This window comes from Gouania willdenowi, chromosome 2 (assembly GCF_900634775.1).
Source record: "Gouania willdenowi chromosome 2, fGouWil2.1, whole genome shotgun sequence".
In the NCBI taxonomy this organism is placed as follows: domain Eukaryota; kingdom Metazoa; phylum Chordata; class Actinopteri; order Blenniiformes; family Gobiesocidae; genus Gouania; species Gouania willdenowi.
Genome location: NC_041045.1, coordinates 3539430 through 3558231, shown reverse-complemented (window position 1 = coordinate 3558231; position 18802 = coordinate 3539430). Strand labels below are relative to the sequence as shown.

Genomic DNA, 18802 nt, shown 5'->3' with positions numbered 1-18802 from the left:
GATGTTTTCCAGACATTTTTATTGTAAATTGAAATGTTTGAACAGTACGTATGTACAGAAAGAAGTTAGGATGTGTCTGAGGACTGTTGTACAACAACAATGGTTTGTGTTGAATATAAATAGAGGAAAAGATGGTGCCCTTGTGCAGGACTGGTTTCTAATATTTATGCATCCATTCCAGTCCAGGTGACTTTATTTCTTCTTCTTGTCCTGTGTGCTGGTGAACCACTGGTCCAGCAGCTTTTTGCTATAGTAGATCTGCCACGCGTGCACCTGCACGGCGATGACGATCACCAGATACATGACGGACACGGCGGAGAAGCCAAAGATGAAGCGATAGGCTTTGCCGTGGCGGTAAAGCTGCTGAGCTACGGGGAACATCTCCATACAGCCGTAGATCAGTGGGGCCACGCAGAAGAGCCCCGAGCTGATCATGGAGATCACTAGGTAGCTGATGTTGTTGCGAGGCAAAGCCAAGAAACTGAAGACAGTGGGGATGATGCTCAGCAGATAGGGGAACTCCCACTGGTACGGGGAGGCCACCACTTTGTGGGACACGAGGCTGAGCTGGCTCACGATCACCTGAAGAAGAAAAGACGACGACAATCAGAGATGTGTTTTCAAAAAAAAAGAAAAAACATGCATGTTTTACCTGAGCAGCCATCAGCAACCAGATCAGCAGGTGGACGATGTTCAGTTTGCGTATCTCAGACTTCAGAGCGACACTGGTTTAGGGGAACACAGATTATATCTCCCATTAGGGTGTGTTTAAATATCAACAGGATCATGAGTCAGCAACCTGTGGCTCTCAAACCCCTCGAGTGATGTTTTAAATTAACAGGTAGAAGGCAGTCATCAGTTAAAATAGACACGACTTTCATCACAACACCAGTGAAGCTTCAACCTGCTCCTTGTGTTACATGCAAAGCAAATATTACTTAAGTGAAAATGATTATTTCTAAGGGTCTCTTGAGCCTCAAGGGCTTTTCTTAGCATTTTTTTTGGTGAGATTAAACATTTAGATTTATTAATTACAGATCATAAATCTATTTTTTAATTCCTTGACTACTACTATTTGCACTATTTAATGTACAGTATATATTCATAAGAATGAATATTAAATCTCCCATACAAGCAGACCTATCCAGCACTGGTATCCAGCAGTTGACAACTACTACTTTACTATAGACTCTATATTTTGTTAAGCACTTTGAGATGACTCTGTTGTAATATGCGCTATGTAAATAAAGTTGAATTGAACTAAATACTGACAGTTAAAAAATAAATAAATACTGAATCTAATATGAATTTGTTATTTTGCACTTGCAAATATTACATTTTTATTGGATTTATCAACGCTTTTTTTCAGGATCTTCTAGTTCTATTTTTTTTTTTTTATTAATTTTATTAATACGCTGATGCAACTCAATGGTTAGTTATAAATAGGTCAGTTTTTCTCATATCTGACTAATGACCTCCAAGTAATACTTTTTTCAACAGTCTACGCTACAAAATAATTCAAAAACTAATCATGATTTGTGCTGATATTGTATCGGATTGATATCGGTATCGATCAATACTCAAAGTTGTCACATCGGTATTGTATCGTACGTGAAAACGTTGGCTCAGGACACCCCTAATTATGTCTTAATTAATTTAAAATATTGCATTAACTTATACATTCTTTAGCTGTGATATTAGGTAAACAAACAAGTGCTCGAACCTCATCTGGTAGTGGGATGCGACCCTCTCTCGGTGCTGGAAGTCACTGCCATCAGTACCTTCTGCTCTGGGTCCAGCTCGAGAGGCCATGCTTGGAACCTAAATGAAAACACAGGTATTATTATTAATATTATTATTTAAAGCTGTTTTTTTTTTTTTTTTTTTTTAATAATAAATAAAGCACATTCTATGAAGAAGCTGCTCCACCTGTGCTTAGAATGGAGCTCAAGCAAACCAGCGACTGAACGTGTTAGCGTTGAACTTAGCATCGGCTAAGACAGACAACTATAAATGAAAATGTTAGCTAATAACGACCCCGACAATGTATTCAAACCTAACAGTCATAATACTCACCTTTTAGGTGCTTTTAATGATTAAAAACTAAACACACTCGGTAAAACTGTGCGTTACAAATGTGCTAGCCTGCTAGCTAGCTGGTGCCATGTACACGGCTAACATAGGCTAACCAGATGGGGGGAAAAAATGACGTTTCGAGCTCCTATTGGTGCGTCCTCTGTTGTGTTTTATCAGTAACACTAGTTTAATCCCACCTCCTCTAAAGACATTCAAACCAAACTGGGTTCTAGAGCTTTTTATCATGTGTTTTCGGACCCAAAGAGTGGGTTGCGGACCTGTAAAATTAATGATTAAACAGTTAAAATGGGATTTGCTGATTCATCATGCCTGATAAAGAACGAGCTATGGCCCAGTCCGTAAAAGGTACCACATTATTATAAAATATAACTTTTTTTGGTATTAAGAGCCATAAGAGAAATTATGATAGTTAAAAAAATACGGTATTGGAATTTTGAGGTTGGTGTGTTTCGTATTTTGGTTCAAACTCATCGTGGCCGGTTAGCTCAGTTGGTTAGAGCGTGGTGCTAATAACGCCAAGGTCGCGGGTTCGATCCCCGTACGGGCCACTCTTTATTATCTTTTTTTTTTTGTCCAAAATCCTCCAATACAATTGGAATCGTTTTGAAATCCTAATTATTACCATGTGTACACAGTGGTCATCGAATCGACTGCTGTCCTGTCTAGTACTAAATAAAGAAATGGATCAATTAATAAATCAATCGTCAATGAGTTTAATACGTATTTTCATTTGTAAAAGAAGCCATGTAACACTGACAAAAGTGAGCCAATGTAAGTCGGTCCATACCTGGAAAAGAGAAACAGTACAGCATTTATTGTTTGGATATAGTTATTTTACCTAAACTAATCTTACATCACTATAATTAACATTACATTCTAGACTACAAAATAAGTAATACATGATATATGATTTGTGCGGATATTGTATCGGACCGATATTGGTCAATTCTTAAGCTAGCAATATCGAATACGAAGTGAAAACGGGAGACCCTCTTATGTAAAATTACCTTTTTCTATTATGATAGACAATAGTCTTTAAATGAATGTCAATTGTAACAAAAACGAGGATGCTTAAATATGGTTTACGGGACTTGTGGGGTATAATACTCAAAATGTTTTTTCTATTAAAAAAAAGTATTTAATTTTATATTTAAAAGTTTATTTAACAATATTTAATTCAACCTCTAACTTTTTTTGTGTTTCAGGGAGCAAAACCGAAACAAAAATAAATTAAAAAAATATATATAAATGTTAGTTTTTTTAGGACTGTCTTTTGAATTAGTGAATATTTAGAAATAATTTCTATAGAAATAATTGAGTGAATTAAACTCACCTGCAGGACTCCCATACCACCGCTGGGTGTCGCCACGGAGCCGCCCCATGCCCCATGCTGCACTTTCTCTCCTGTGACTCAGTGCTGGAGGCGGTGTATGTCGGAGCTTGTTCTTTATTGTTCCGGCGCAAAGCTCCGTGAGCAGCTCGCCACATTCGATCCAATGGCTCCCGCATTGAAATCACGTCTTGCCTGAGAAGCAGCGGCGACAGCTCACGATCTATCCCAACTTTAGCCGCTCGGCCCCGCGTTGGAACGAGGCGTCGCTCCTCACGCTCAGCCTGCAGATCCTGGAGGAGAAGTGGGTAAGAAAACCACACGATCCGGGATCGAGAAGCGAGCTCACACACACACTCACACGTAGCCTCCCTGCTACTCATTGTAAAGTGAACACTTGGGTGTAGATTTTTTTATTTTATTTTTTCCTCAGTGTATTTTATTGAAGAAGTGTCCTTCCACTGGATGAGTCTGATATCTATTTAAGCTTTAAACAGTCTGTTCATTCTATAATCGCCTGAGCTTTAGGAGGTCCAGCTTAATAGTAGACAGACATTGATTTTTAGCATGTGTTGCAGTTACTACTGAATCATATTAGGTCATAAAACATGCATTCATGTTAATATTTCTGCAACTTAAAAAAATAAAATAAATATATTTCTTACTTTATTTTCACATTTTAACAATAATTTTCCCTTTAAGTTCCTGAACTGTTTCTGATTAGCTTTCTTTGAAGATCAGCCAATACAGCAGTACTCTATCATGAGCAGGTTTCCTTAGCCTACTGACATCTTTGCTCTGTGGCCTAAAGGATTACTCTGCTAACCTACATTCTGAAGCTTAATAGACTCTGGATGGGCCTTGCAGAGCTGCTGCAGTGTCCTCCAAGGACCATAAAGATTGTCCACCCTGGCTGTCACTGAGAGCTGAAAAGTACCACAACATTTCTAAGGATTAGGGAGGGTGAGGGTGAGGGGGTTTGTTTTCCTTTATTCACTCACTGCCTTTTCCTATTTGCCTTTCTTCCTTTCCTGATCAATACCAAAGCACAATCTGTGTTGAACAGCCTCTCGTGCACACACACACGCCCAATCTGAGGAGAAAATCTCCTGAGGGCCGTAGAGCAGCTTAATGGGCCTACAAGCCCAGAGTGTCACCTTGATGATACATCGGTTCACATTGTGCAGCCATTTATCTCTACCACAGGTGATGTAACCTTGATCTCACGCAATTTTCCTTAAGCTATTAAGTGTAAAATAGCACTTTTCACACATTTGTACGCCTATTTCTCCTCCTAGGTGGACCGATTATTGGGAAACATCAATGATAATATTCAGGGTTCTTGTTCCCCAACGCTGTGATTGTGATCCCTATGCTACGATGTCAGAAACACAGCGTAGGGAGGCTTTTCTGCTGTATTTTCCTTTCTTTCCCCCCTTTTTAAAATTTTTTATTCATGAAAGGTTCAGGGGTATTATACCGCACAGTAAAATAAAATGTCGCTGACAGGACTTCCTTCAAACGCTTTTCTCTCAGTATACTCCTTTCCCTTGTTTTCCCATTTTTATTTATTTATTTTTATTTTATTTAACAGGGACATAGCACAACAAATGTGTTGCATGGACCAGAGATAGCTACAAGCTCATTTTCATCTGTAGTCCCTGGACTAGAGCAGTGAATGTTTTTACTTTAATAACTATTTACAACCATAACCGAGGAGTGTGTGCACGTAATATACAAATAGATACAGAGAAAATTCGGCATTGAAACCATTTTCATTTTTTTCATTTTTTTAATCGGTACAGTCGTAATAATTGTTGCACACTAGGGCACAAAGGGACTTCCAGGTGTACATGGGTTGATTTAACTCTTTTTAATCTGCATAACAGTCCCAGTATTACTGCAAGTCCCAGATAATACCTTAAAAGTCCTTACAGTGTCTCTGAGTTTTTTTTGTATTTATTTATTCATCATGACCCTTCACCAATTCAACAAATAACTTTTGGGTTTAAAGTAAGGCTGGAACAAAGCTGCCTTTAAAAAAAAAAAAACTTTAGCTTAACTTCACAAAATTTGACCTCAGAATGCAGGAAATATTGTTTCAGAGGGTTAGACAATTAAAAAATATTTAACAACACTCGTACTGATATTCCCCCTCCCACAAGCTGGTTCAACTCAAGGCTTTAACACTCATCAGAGGTGCTCGTGCACGCACACCATCATTACTTTCCCATGCCTTGCAACCGTCCGCTAAACAAAGTTCCAGCTCGGTTCAAAGGCTGCTCGAGAGTTCTTGGTCCCACTGAGTTAAAGCCTTTGCAGCTGGAAGCTCCCACAGTAGCTTCCTTTGTGCCTGTGTGACCCACTCACTCTGTATTCCCCTCTTGCACATCTAACTTTGCACTCTAATCCTTCCCACCTCGACCCAGGGCCGTGATAAAACTTAGTTCTTTCATCTGTAGATGCCAAACGTACACGTGGTGCATGTGGTGTGCTTTTCCCAAGCTCCTAAATCAGCCCCAGTCAGCGTTTAAAATTCACTTTCAGGTGTGGAAACTGTGATCACCTGCTTTGTGTTTGTTGCCCTTGTTTAGTTTTCTTTTTGTTAGTGATGCTTCTATTAAAAATGAAAACAAACTAGTAACAAATAAATGTCTGTTCAGTAATCAGCACATGGCTGTTGGCAAATGAATAGGTAAAGCCAGAAAACCGGTTCTTTATGTGACTCTTATTTGTTTTTGTTTTGTATTTTTGAGAGGTAGAAATAGCCTTATTAAGTGTGTATTAGGTTTAAGGTTATGATGAAAGTGGAACGTTCAAGTGCTTGTAGAGAACGTGACCCGTTTACGAACGGTGAGATCTGGTCATTGTTGCCGATGCGTTTCCATCAACACACAACTTTAGCCGAGTGGGTTTCGTTTCAATAGGGAAGTAGCACAAGTGAACAAACCAGAGTTCCCACAGGTGTAATGAGTAACTTGAATGCCACATCTTTTCAGGTCACTCGCCTGGCCCAGGTTTCAGTTTCCAGCCAGAGCTTTTGTCACTGAAGTGAAGGAAGAGATTAGTGTGTGTGTGTGTGTGTGTGTGTGTGTGTGTGTGTGTGTGTGTGTGTGTGTGTGTGTGTGTGTGTGTGTGTGTGTGTGTGTGTGTGTGTGTGTGTGTGTGTGTGTGTGTGTGTGTGTGTGTGTGTGTGTACGCACTGGTAGTGAGTGTTGTTTTTGTGCACGCACTGGTAGTGAGTGTTGTTTTTGTGCACGACGTCTGAAAGAGAAAATACTTCTAATAAACCTTTTTTTTTTTATGGGGAAAGGCGCTAATGTGGCTCAAGAATGAACAAAGGGTACAGATTAAGATGTGTTGTTGGGCTCGGCTGTTTATTCGCAATCGTTTTCCACTTTCATGCGAAGGTCAAAGGTCGGCTGAGAGCTGCTTCCCTGGAGTTTGTAGACATTCACTGCCTGTGAGCCATTTCCTGTGCCTCATTTCTCACTGTTATGCTTTTAAAGAGAGAAGTAAAAACTCTGCAAGTCATCCTTTTCTGCCTTAAAAGTATCAGTTTTTTAATGTACTGTATACATGATTATATGAATGTTTTTTTTTAAAGAAATACTCAACCCAAAACGTCAGATTGAATTGCTAGCTCTTCATAAAATTTCTACGAGAACGGCAATGCGAAGATTAGTATGTGAACGCCAGTTCTCAAAAATGGCGAGTCCCAAATATGAACAGATATTATGTGTAATGGAGTGTACAAGTTGACATAAATGACTCCAAAGGCATTTCTGACACAAATCACTAACAAAGTTGTATTATTCAGCTTTAGACGGCTCATCTAAAGTATATTCATGTGATAGGTTGTGTATGGCTTTATGGTCATCGCTGCCAAATTGTGTAAATTGAGAGTTAACAAACCATAGGTCACTTTGGAAATTAGATATCCTACCAATTGCTTTGCAAATATGTCTGTTAGACTCAGATAACCACATTTTAAATGGTTGATTTTTAAACATTTACATGAAAGAAGACACTACTGTTCAGGAAATTAGTGTTTGACCTAACCTGGCATGTAAATGAACAAGAAGTCAGTGTAGTAAACTCTATGAATTGATTTACTTGTAAGTTTTTAAAAGAATAAAGTCGTTTAACTGTTGGGAAAAGATGGTCGAGCTAAGCAATAGTTGCCATAATATCATGTAGAACTTAGGCAGCGAAAGTGCAGCAAAACGTCAGGATTCCACATTAGTTCACGTCTACTGCCCCCGCTCTGTCTTCTTCTAACGCATTCCTCAGCTGCGATGTCACCAACTGTCTGAGGGGATATTTATTGTCTAAGGTTGAGGTTTATCAAGTCTGGGATGGAGGTGGCAGTGAGTCGCTGAAAGCTTGAAAAGTAGGAGGGTGGTGGTGGGGGGGGTGGGGGGGGGGGGGGGGGCGTCTTTGTGCCTCCTCAGACCTCTTCTCACCTGCCCTGCTTGTGTGTGAAGCTTTGGTTCAAGTCTGAACTGGCCCTAAAACCAAGATCGCTCTTTGCTTTAATGGAAAACGCTGTAAATCCCACCTGCATGCAATGGTGTGAGGCATGTCTGTCTAGTCTGCATCTGGCTGGGCTCTTTGTGGTGGTTGGAACATTTTCATCATCAAAAATAAAACATAAATCCAAAGATGGAGATATCACATCCAGGGAAACCTTGATTCCTTGTAAAAACACTCTGAAAAGAGAAATTGTGTGAAAATTGCTGATATTTTTATTGAATAGTTTATTTTGTATCAAAATACTTGTTTTAGGAGTCGCTGCTTTCACTGCTTTTTAGAACAGCATGAAAAACAGTTAGATGGATTTCTGTGTGTGTCCTAACACAGACCTTCCCCTAAACAAGCCACACTAAATAAATTAATAAATGTGCCTGTGTGGCATTTTGCATAACGAGATATGAATTTTGTTCCATATTGCCCAGCTCTAGCTCTGAGATAACTATCTTTTTTTCTTCCTTCCAGAGGTGAAACAAAAGCCCTGCACCTCAACAGCCTCTTCAAAGCATCACAATGGTGGAACCCGTGGACAGGCCGTCTGCAGCCGGACAGAGGCTGGGTGCTCCTGATAGCTACGGGGTCTCCACTTTGGAGCCGGGCCTGCGACCCCCAACCCAGCCCCCAGGCAGACAAGTCTCCATCAGGGTCCAGATGCTCGATGACACGCAGGAAGTCTTCCAGATATCGGTGAGTCACGATAATAATTCCTAAGTATCCGCTTTAACCAGGTCAGCGTGAATGTGAGGGAGGAGTTTCATGTCCTTAAACCTGTGAGTTAAAGTAACCTGCCTGAACAAATTGCTCTAATTTCCTGTTTGTGTTTTTTGTTTTGTTCCCCTGGCAAGTTTGAGGACATTGCATGTGGGATTTATTCTTGTACAAACAGCTTTTCTCTTTACTCAGGACAACTTCTGTGCTTAAACCTGTCTGATAGGTTTAATAATCCAAGCTACTTTATTCCAGCACTGCTTTACCTTTAGGGCATAGTTTAGATACAGAGGTTTCTCATTTTTTAAAAGCTTAGAATGCTCCAGTCTGAACTGTGTAGTTTGGATACTCCAGTTGTTATTTACCCAGATGTGCACCCTGCAGAATTTGGGGGTCATTTCAACAAATGGTCCACGCACATGTCTCCAAAAATTGTGAATTTTTTACCAATTGTTCTGTGATTATACAATAAAGCAGTGTGTCGTTTTTTTTTTGATGCAGTGGTTTTTATATTTTATATGAATAAAAATATTAACAACAAATGATTTTAAGGCACAAGAATTTTCAATATTTGCGAGTGGTAAAATAACCCAAAATTAGGGTCCTAAATAAAAATGAAGAAGAAGTTGCATAAAGAAAAAACAATTTATATCCCCAAAAAATAATTATCTTTATACTATAAATTAAATCATATCAGATTTTATTGCATTCCCACATGCAATTATGGACCAATACAAATTGTAAAAAAAAAAAAAAGCATTTTTTTCAGATTTCAAGAGATTATCACCCAAAAACCAATACATATATGTGACTAATCATTATTGATTTGAACAGTCTATGTACATAGCTCAAAGCTGATCACATTACAGGGAGCTGAGGCATATGCTAAGTTATTTACTGAAGGCAAACATGTTTGAGCTCCAAACCCCAACAAAGTTTTTCCAATTTTGAGGCGATGGCATGTCCACCAGAAAGGATGATAGTAGATAGATTTGTATATTCTGAGAGAGTAGGTGGAGCTGTATTATTATACCAAATTTCAGTTTTCATTGTGATTTAGATCCTGAGATATTGGAAGCAGAAAATAAGAATGCATGAAACTCGACACATACCCCCCTCACTCAAGTGGCCATATCTCAAAAAGTATTCATCTGATCAAACAAAAAAAATTACAGTGTGGCTATTGAATAATTGGTAAATAACATAGAATGACATCCCTCCCAGAAACTACGCAGCCTGCAGCTTTAATGATATCCCAGCTGTGGTTCTTCAGGGTGTCATCCCCGGGTGGGAACCGGCTTGATTTTCTGAGTTATAGTCTGGTTTTTGTCTCTTCCTCCAAAGCGATTTGAGTGCACTTTAAAAGCCCAGCTGTTGTCCCATCCACTCCACTTTGTGTGGCTAATTAAGAGTGAATCACTGTCTCAGCCATGAATGCTGCCTCAGCAAACTGTGCTTGGCTCATGTGGAAACACAGAGGATTGATGTGGCTGCGAGAGCTCGAGGAACGGCATTTTCTGCAGTCGCTCAAACCCACACAAACACTAACCGCATTTTTATTTATTTTTCGTCTCGAAGCAAATCAGAGAAACTGACGAGACACGACTGCATTGTTTAATAAAGTCAAACGGCTACAGGAGTGACTGCTGTTTCCAGTGCTTTCTACAGACCCAGTGGAACACACAAGTTATTGTCTTTTGGGTTGGGACTCTGTATCTGTGCTTTCCTGTTTTTCCAGTGTATTTGTGCCGTAGGTGTGAATCATGAAGATGAGCCAGTTGCTCATTGTAACATTGGGGCTCATGTGTGCATTTTTTTTTCTTACCTTTGATGGGCGAGCTCATTAGGCTGAGTGTTATCTTCAAACCTCAGATGAGCTCCTGAATAATGAGCGATACATCTTTCATGTTGCCTTTTTTCAGCCAAAGCAAGGCAAAATGAAAACAGCTTAGTATTCAATCAAAGCTTTCCTTATTCAACCTTTGGTAAGCATGTGTGTACCCCATGATTCAAGCTTTTGCATCATTAATGACCACAAAGAGTAGATAAAATCCGTCTATTCCCAGGAATGTTTCTTATTTGTACAGCATCGGCCTGTAATCTCTGATTCATGAGAATATAAATCACAACTATTCCATGGCAGCATGTGTTTTTAATGAAGAGGAATTCATTTCGATCCAGCTGGTTGGCATTCACCTCTCAGGCTTTCTTTCCAAGCTCTTGAATCCTCATGATATTGCTTGTCAGCTGTATCCCCTTCAACATAATGCCAGTGAGATTCCAGCTGGTGGTTCTGAATTTTTAGGTGGAAAAAGTCCTTGGATTCACTGCAAAGAATGTGTCTATTGACAGTTCTTATCTTTGCTGTCACTTTGTTTGAGCTGGACCTGCGAAATGTGCAGGTTTAGTCAGTAATGCATCAATTAAACATTGTGATGAGACATTGGCGATGACTGCATTAGGTGCGACACACACACACACACACACACACACACACACACACACACACACACTCACAGGATTCATTATTGATACAGAATTGGGGAGCCATTGTCGAGGAGTGTGTGCAGTATATTGCTGCTCACTCTCTTCTGGTCAATAATTAAAGATGGGCAGGATTTGCTTTGTGTGTTTCATGCATTGCAAACAAAGGAGAAAGAATGAAGCTGCCTTTACCTTATTTTCATGTTGGTAAAATCCTTTGTCATTGAACCCCAACTATTTGATTCCAGGCTGCAAAGAAAATATATATTTTAAAGTTTTTAATCTACTGAATTACTGTTTGTTTTATTTTGAAAGTCCCTCCCTTCCGCTTTAATGCTCATCACTTCAGTGGACCGTCAGAGCAATTCAACACACTTCCCACATACACTAAAAATCCCCCAAAAAATCATAGATAATTTATATTTCCATGAAGTGAATATATCATGTGTTTGTGTGTATATATAATAACGAAAGACTAAAGTTTTTGTTCTTTTGTGCTCCAACAAACACTACCCTTGTTTATCTTGATAAAGAAAAGAGTGTGACACAAATGTTTTAGAGCAGAGCAGCATTTATTCATCCTGTCAATTGCCACCTGTGTGCAGATGTTACGGTTGCCATGGCAACTCTCCCCTGACTTTATCTTGAATTAACTGAATTAACCTGTGACCTTTAGCACAGCCCACCTGCTGGACTCTAGCTCTTTTTGACCAAAGCAGCTCCCATTCATATGCATATATATCTGAGAGCATGTGACACTGGCGGTATCGGCTCTTCCCGGCTCGGCCTCCGTGGTACCTGGTGCTGCTTATTTTTAGTTCCTCCTTTGTTGAGGTTCCAAAAAAAGCAGCCCTGATCTGAAACTGTGACATAGGCACCAAGCAGACACTGATTGGTTCAGAGAATCATTACAGCATAGTCATCAACTCACGCACAGAGGAAACATTTGGCCACCATTGATTTTTGTTGGCGATCTTGTGAGGATGGCGACAAAAAAAGTGCAATCCGTGGAGTCCGGCAGTTTCGCGTCAGGTTGGTGCTCAATGGAAACGCTCCGGGTCCCGAAAGCGAGGAGTGCAGAGCCATGTAGAGCCGATATCGGCAATGGAAACACGCCATAATAGTCAGATTTGCACCAACAGACTTGGTTTGGTCACTTAAATCAACCGTTTTGCAGCGGTTTCAAAGAGAAGTGACTGCAAAGGACATCTGGTTTCTTTGTTTAGCCAGGATTTGTACACTCCTCTTGACAATCCTGTGCAATTGCACGTTAGCACTAGATCTTGACATGTGCTACTACATCATCTTGACAGATGAAGAACCCCGTGTGGTTCCTCAGAGGACTCTAGAGCTCCAATAAACCACTCCCCTACTGATATGATTGAAATCTCGCTGGTTCCTACTATGATCTATCATCTTACGGTGCCACATGTATGGTTTCAATGATGCCCCCACGCATTCTCTCTCAATCCTCCGTCTCTTCTAGGTGATTTAAAACTCAATACTCCAGTCGATCAGTGGCGTCTGATTGGTCACTGTCTTTCCAGTGCTGTCTTGTCTCGGGTGCGTACTTGACCTTGATCTTTGTAAGATCATCCAATATAACCACACGAAGATTGACTTTCTCAGTTTGCAATCGAAGCTTAAAATCACACCATCTGAGAGCAGGGTGTGTATTTGTATTTGTCGTGTGATTGGATTGTGACCTTTTGTGCGTGTGTTTTTTATAAAAAGATGCTAAGGAACCAATACAGGAATACACTGGAGGGTTATAAGGATTAGGGTGATTGAACTGCTTTATAGGCAACTTCATTTGATGGACTTTCTTTCCCTGAGGCCTTAGATAAATGAGCTCCGAGTCCTTGGCGACATTATGCAGTAACACACATGCTCACTTTCTAATGTGATGTAGAGCAGTTGACATTTCAAATGGACAAGCTTTGTTCCAGCCGCTGCCTTCGGAGTGAATGACATGTGGAAAGAGTGGAATGTTATTCACACCTTTTGGAAAATAATTTTAAAAAACGGAAGAAGCCATAAAAAGGCAAAATTGTGGAGATCACAAAGAGCATAAAGATGACTTTAGACTTAAGGATTCTATTTGAATCAGTGCTGCCAACAATGTGTCTTTCTATTTTGGAGATGATGTTGTATAAGCCGTGGCATGACATGCTTGTGCCTTATAGTTAAACTGGTGATAAGAGATGAGCTAATGTGTGTTTTTGTAGCTTGGAGCTAAACTTGTCTCTTTGCGTTTCCTGGAGTTGGCAGCTGAGTTTTCAGTGTGTGGGCAGATGCAAGGTAAAGTGTATCTTTTTTTTTTTTTTTTTTTTTCAGGGTGAGGCTGAAACACTTTGAGTAATCGCTGTGTGTTTACGACCTTCTCTTGTTTTTTTTTTCCCTTGGAGCGCTTGAAAGTCTAACTGTAGTGGCACTTATTTAGCACGATCCATAGAGACCGGTTTAGTGTGTGTGTGAGCATGCTAATCTCAGTTTAGCCATTCTATGTGACGCATTGAATTTATATGGATGTTCTTTGCATAATTTACCACACATTGTGGTACAACAGCGCTGTGTCACTAATGAGAATCTAAACTGACCTGTAGTGTTTAGTATTATATGATAATTCAGTTTTAATGCATCTATACCTTCTTTTTTTTGGTGAAGAATAATGGATTGATCATATGTCATTCCATAGACACACAAACTGTTAAATGATTCATTTATTTTTTACTATGCGTGAACAGCTCAGCTACTTTGTCCCTAGTATTTATATTGGCAATTTAATGGTTGTGTGATTTGTTGAATCTGGGTCTTTATAGTGCTTTATCTTCGGTTGAGTGATAAGAATAATAAACGGTTTTAAATGTGCTTCTTGCTCTGTTATTGTAGTTTTTTTTAACCGAGTACTCATTAGCATAATATTCATCTAAAAAAATTAGTGACTAAAAAAATTAACGACGGTCGCAAATGTTCAGATTTGTCGTTTTGTTTAAATCTGGAAAATGTCTGCGCATTAATTGAAAATAGGCATGTTAAGGAAAGAAGGAGTATAAAATCTTTGTATTATTAAATCCTCTCCTTACATGCACTCGGCTATCGAGCTATGCTTTCGAATATTTTGGTCATCGAGTATTCTATTGATTATTTCATTGATTAATCAAATTATCAGATAAAATATAATTATGCTTCGTTAAAGCTAAATTAATATGAATATCAAACAGAAAATAAGAACAATCACTTAAAACCAAGTGATTTTTAAAAATAATTGTACATTTATTTATTACATACGTTATATGTGAAGTAGAAAAAGGGATAAAAGCCAGCATATTTGTAACAAAAAAATAGATTTTTTTTTTTTTTTTTTTAAACAAACTAGCTTAAAGGCAGAGAAAACTCATTGATCATCTTTTGTAATCGAAGTATTTGTAGACCTCTAGGAATGGTTGCAGCTCTCGACTTTAGTATAAATGCAGGATAATCTGACTCCGCCTTCAAAGGTGGCGCTGTATTCTTTACGAAATAGTTTATAATGACCGAGATCTGCATGACCCGAAGAGGAAGATAACAACTTGTTTCCGCATTTTTCTCCTGTCCATACATTTTAAAATGTCCATCTGTGTGCGCCCCAAAAGTGCGTTTTCTGCTTTTCCCTGCCATCAATCTCTATTCTCCTCTGGGAGAAAAAGTCTTTCTTGCGCAGGATGTCGTACCGGATTCCTCTCGAGCTAACTTGATCACGTGCTTTTAGCTCTATTGTCACTCTCATTATCTGGGTGTGTTCATCAAACTAAGGATTGTCCAATTTCTGCCAAGCTAATCTGTTAAAAGGCATTTCAAAATCCAGCTACAGTCAGGCTAAGCCATTTAAAACTATGAAATGTACCACTTTAAAGGGTTACTCAATAGATTACATGCACAGTTTCCTAACATTTCAATGCTTTTCCTTCAGTAAACGTTTCAATTGAGCTTTGATATAACAATTATTAATGTTAAACATCAGTTCCTCAACCAAACCATTGAATGATATCGGTTAGAAAGATGACATTATCAAGGATTTGTATTATTTGGAAATGTTTTGAGCTTTGTAGTTTTAGAAGTTTTCTCCAGCTCTCAGTTACAGATCTAACAGCCAGAGTGCGAGATATTCGTAGATGCAATAAGCTAGCAGTCCAACACAAAGGAGCCGTGCTCGATTATGTAATGGTTGGCATTCAACGTCTCATTCCTGTGGTTAAAGACCTTAATAAAGAGACTGTAGACCGACCTCCCCTTTCAGCTACCAAATCTTTGTTTCCCGTGGCTTCCGATGCGCTCCACATGCAAGTAACAACATGGAATAAGGATTGTTTGTAGAGTTGGGTTGAAATGTAACACGTCGGTGTGAGACGAGAGCAAGTGGGTGCAGTGTTGTGGTTTTATCGGGGGGCACTCCGTTTGTTCCTGGAGGTGGGTTCGTCCACGTGGAGCAAGGTGAAAGTATTTATTCCTGCTGAGTTCAAACGCGAGGTAACAGACGGAGCCGCCCTTGAGCAAGGTAGAAAGGAGACTTTATTGCCTGGAACGTTTCAGACTGCTGCAGTTTAAGCAGAAGCACAAAGTTGGAGATGTGGCAGAAGAGTGGGGAAAAGAGCAAGTTATGTGCACATCCGTATCCGTCTCCCGCAGAAGACTTTGGGTTTTCTCTTCTGCCAGTGAATGAGCACAGCTCTGCCCGGAAATAATATCTCTGGAATCATGAATGAGGTCCCCAGTGGGCAGGCACGTCAGGCCAAAAAGAGGAAGAGCTGGGCCCCATTTAGGGCAATCACTGCACCCGTGGTTGCTCCATGACACACTAAACCGTGACTCCAATTCTTAAGTGCTTGCAGATTCATGGTTTTGTTGCAGCTGTATTGGTTAAAGGTCTTTCAGGTGAAATTGTCTCAGTTGTTTTGACAATGTTTTAATTCAATCCTGAGTGTGGTAGCAGCTGTGTTTCTGATGCTTGCAGCTTCCTCTCAGTATTGTTGCAAACACAATAGTTCATTAACTTGAGCTGGTGAGTTTATCAGCGTCACTGTCATCAGCAGCAGCAGCAGGCTTACTGGAAGATTGATAGATATTATTGATTGATGTCTTTATTTGGAATGGAGCAATACATTAAAAAGAAAAAATTAACAATGAAAAATGATCAATTACAACAGCAGAAATGGACCATTGATTTGATCCACAAACACTTAAAACTCTCAATTTACATGTGAGAAAAGGAGTAGGAAGAAGTGTAAACTTATTTAATCCTACCTTTTTATTTACTACTGATTTTTGCTTTTTTAAGTACAACTAATAAAACAGTTAATAACCCATATATCATTTTAAAAACAATCTACATATTCACAAATAGACCATAGCTTATCAGCATTACTCAAAACAGAAAAACAAAACAAAAATTGCCTCTCTTCATTCCTGTACCTTGTGTAAATCATTTATTTATACCTGTTTTTAAACTGAAATACAAAATTATTTCAATTTTGCTCAAACACTTAAAATTTTTAAATGTAACTTTCCCCTTAATTTATAACCCCCTTCTGTTTTGAAGAACAGTAATTTAAGTTTGATAAGACGAGTGAACAATAGAGAACGTGGAGTGTATTGTTGATGTGTGTTTGTTTTGGCGAGGACTGAAATGCTTCTCAACAGTTTGGTTTAGGCGTGTTTTATGTGAGAATTCCAGACTCCTTGGACTTTGTTGCATTTTTATTGATCTGATATCAGCAGGAAAAAAAAAAGTTAGTTTGGGCTTGCTTTTAAAATCTCCAATTGAATACTAATTTTATTTGATTTATTGTGATTATTTTTCAGGGTGTTCCAATTTTTTGGGGTTATTTGTTTATTATATTTTTTTAATTGTGGCATATTCATAAGTTCAAGTTTGAAATGTACGTAAGCATTGGTTAATAATAAACAGGTATATTTACATATTTCTGTGTCCTGCACGTTTCATTGTGTGTCAGTAAAACAAAGGCTAAAGCTATAAGTATGTAATGAGGGGATTCCTTGTCATAGACTGTGGTATGCTGAGAGTTTTAGCCTGCGGCAAAGTGTCAGCTTCTATATTGGTGAAGTCTAGATCCTCAAGCAAACCCTCAAAAGGTCAAATAACTCTTCTGCATGATCACAATTAGTTGTTAATGAGTGCGTGAAATAGGATCTTCATCAGTAGGTGAGCTGCTTCCTTCCCTCCTCCTCCTCCTCCTCCTCCTCCTCCCTCTTTTTCATCATCTCTGTTTGGATGTTTTCCAAAAGCCTTGGTGTAATTTAGTGCCCCCCCCACCTGCTGTGTGCCCGAGTCTCCAGCCGTTGGTCTCTTTAGAAACAAGGAGAGGAATGCAGCCTAAAATGAGATGTTTGAGAGTAAGAGTCTTATTGGTCCTTTCCATATTAGCTTAAGTGGCTTTAATCTCAGATCAGACTTTTAAGGTTTTGACAGTGATGCTGCTTTAAATTCCCAGTTGGGGCTTTCCAGTTTGCGTCTTCTGACGATGACTCACTTTGCTGTATTTTTAAAGTGCTTTGTTGATTTTAAAAGAAGCCATGTGGTCACTTTGGTTGCTTCTCTGTTTTATTTTGAAGCAAAGTCTGTCCTTTTTTAATACAAGCATGAGCAAAACACATTCTTTAGCCAAAGTTTATTTACTTACAATCTATGAAAAACAAAACGTTTGTTTGATTTGGCCTCTGACGCAAATATGTTAATGCATAGTGTATTTTATAGAAATGTTGTCCAAGCGGTTCCACTTTAGATCTCGATGCATGCAGAAAGCAAATTGATCTAGTTACAAGATGAACAAATCTCATTACTTTATTACGCGTCGTACAGTACAAGCCAACGTACAGCAACACACCAGACACTAATTACTTTTTTTTTTAATAGGTACAACGTTGTTAATGTTCTTCCCTTCATTGCAAAATGTAATTATCTGCGTCAAGTGTGCCGTGAGGCGAAACACACATGCACACACATCCATGCTCCACAAAGACTAATGCAATAGTCTGAATTGTAGGCTTAGACGACACGAAACCCCATCTGGGCGGTTGCCAGGTTGATTTCCCACAGCGCTTTGCAGACAATAGTGGCAGGTATAGCCAACGTGCTGTTCATTCAACAGGACGATTAATTATGTAGCGCTGTGTGTGTGTGTGTGTGTGTGTGTGTGTGTGTGTGTGTGTGTGTGTGTGTGTGTGTGTGTGTGTGTGTGTGTGTGTGTGTGTGTGTGTGTGTGGGTGTGTGTGTGTGTGTGTGTGTGTGTGTGTGTGTGTGTGTGTGTGTGTGTGTGTGTGTGTGTGTGTGTGTGTGTGTGTGTGTGTGTGGTGCCCACATTAAGGAACTAGTCTTGACATCTTGCCAGTAGGTTAAGCTTTTGAGCCTAATCTGGACAGCAGCGTGTTGATTGGTTGATGGCAGACGAGGGCGGAAGCCTCTTCCAGCTGTCCTGCTGTTTGTTGGAGGTCTCGATTGTATTTCATTTCAGGACAAATGCACATTTAGGACGTCTGTTTGAAGGTTATCTCCTACATTTAAGTAACTAAAAAAAACTAAAATAATGCCCTATCTGTATTTTTTGTTGCGTTTCCATTAAATGATTATTTTCTTTTAAATCATTGTGAAAT

At 39.3% G+C, this 18802-nt stretch overlaps 2 protein-coding genes and 1 non-coding gene across 3 annotated transcripts in view; 2 read left to right on the top strand and 1 right to left on the bottom strand.

The window, feature by feature from the left end:
• Window positions 1–4: 4 nt before the first annotated feature.
• On the bottom strand, window positions 5–2359 carry jagn1b (jagunal homolog 1b). Its single transcript, XM_028471569.1, has 4 exons — window positions 2077–2359; window positions 1724–1821; window positions 653–725; window positions 5–582 (listed from the first exon to the last, which is right to left on the bottom strand). Exons 2-4 carry the CDS (start codon window positions 1810–1812, stop codon window positions 193–195), a joined length of 552 nt encoding a protein of 183 aa, XP_028327370.1. The 5' UTR covers window positions 1813–1821; window positions 2077–2359; the 3' UTR covers window positions 5–192.
• The window catches only part of LOC114478273 (FERM, ARHGEF and pleckstrin domain-containing protein 1-like), a 55624-nt gene continuing 38517 nt past the window's right edge, over window positions 1696–18802 (top strand). Inside the window, exons 1-3 of the mRNA XM_028471239.1 lie at window positions 1696–1837; window positions 3437–3735; window positions 8426–8647. Of these exons, the coding sequence (XP_028327040.1) occupies window positions 8474–8647 (174 nt within the window). The 5' untranslated portion in view covers window positions 1696–1837; window positions 3437–3735; window positions 8426–8473. The remainder of the gene's footprint in view (window positions 1838–3436; window positions 3736–8425; window positions 8648–18802) is intronic.
• Window positions 2572–2645, top strand: trnai-aau (transfer RNA isoleucine (anticodon AAU)). The gene has a single exon. It is a non-coding gene; the product is annotated as a tRNA-Ile (tRNA).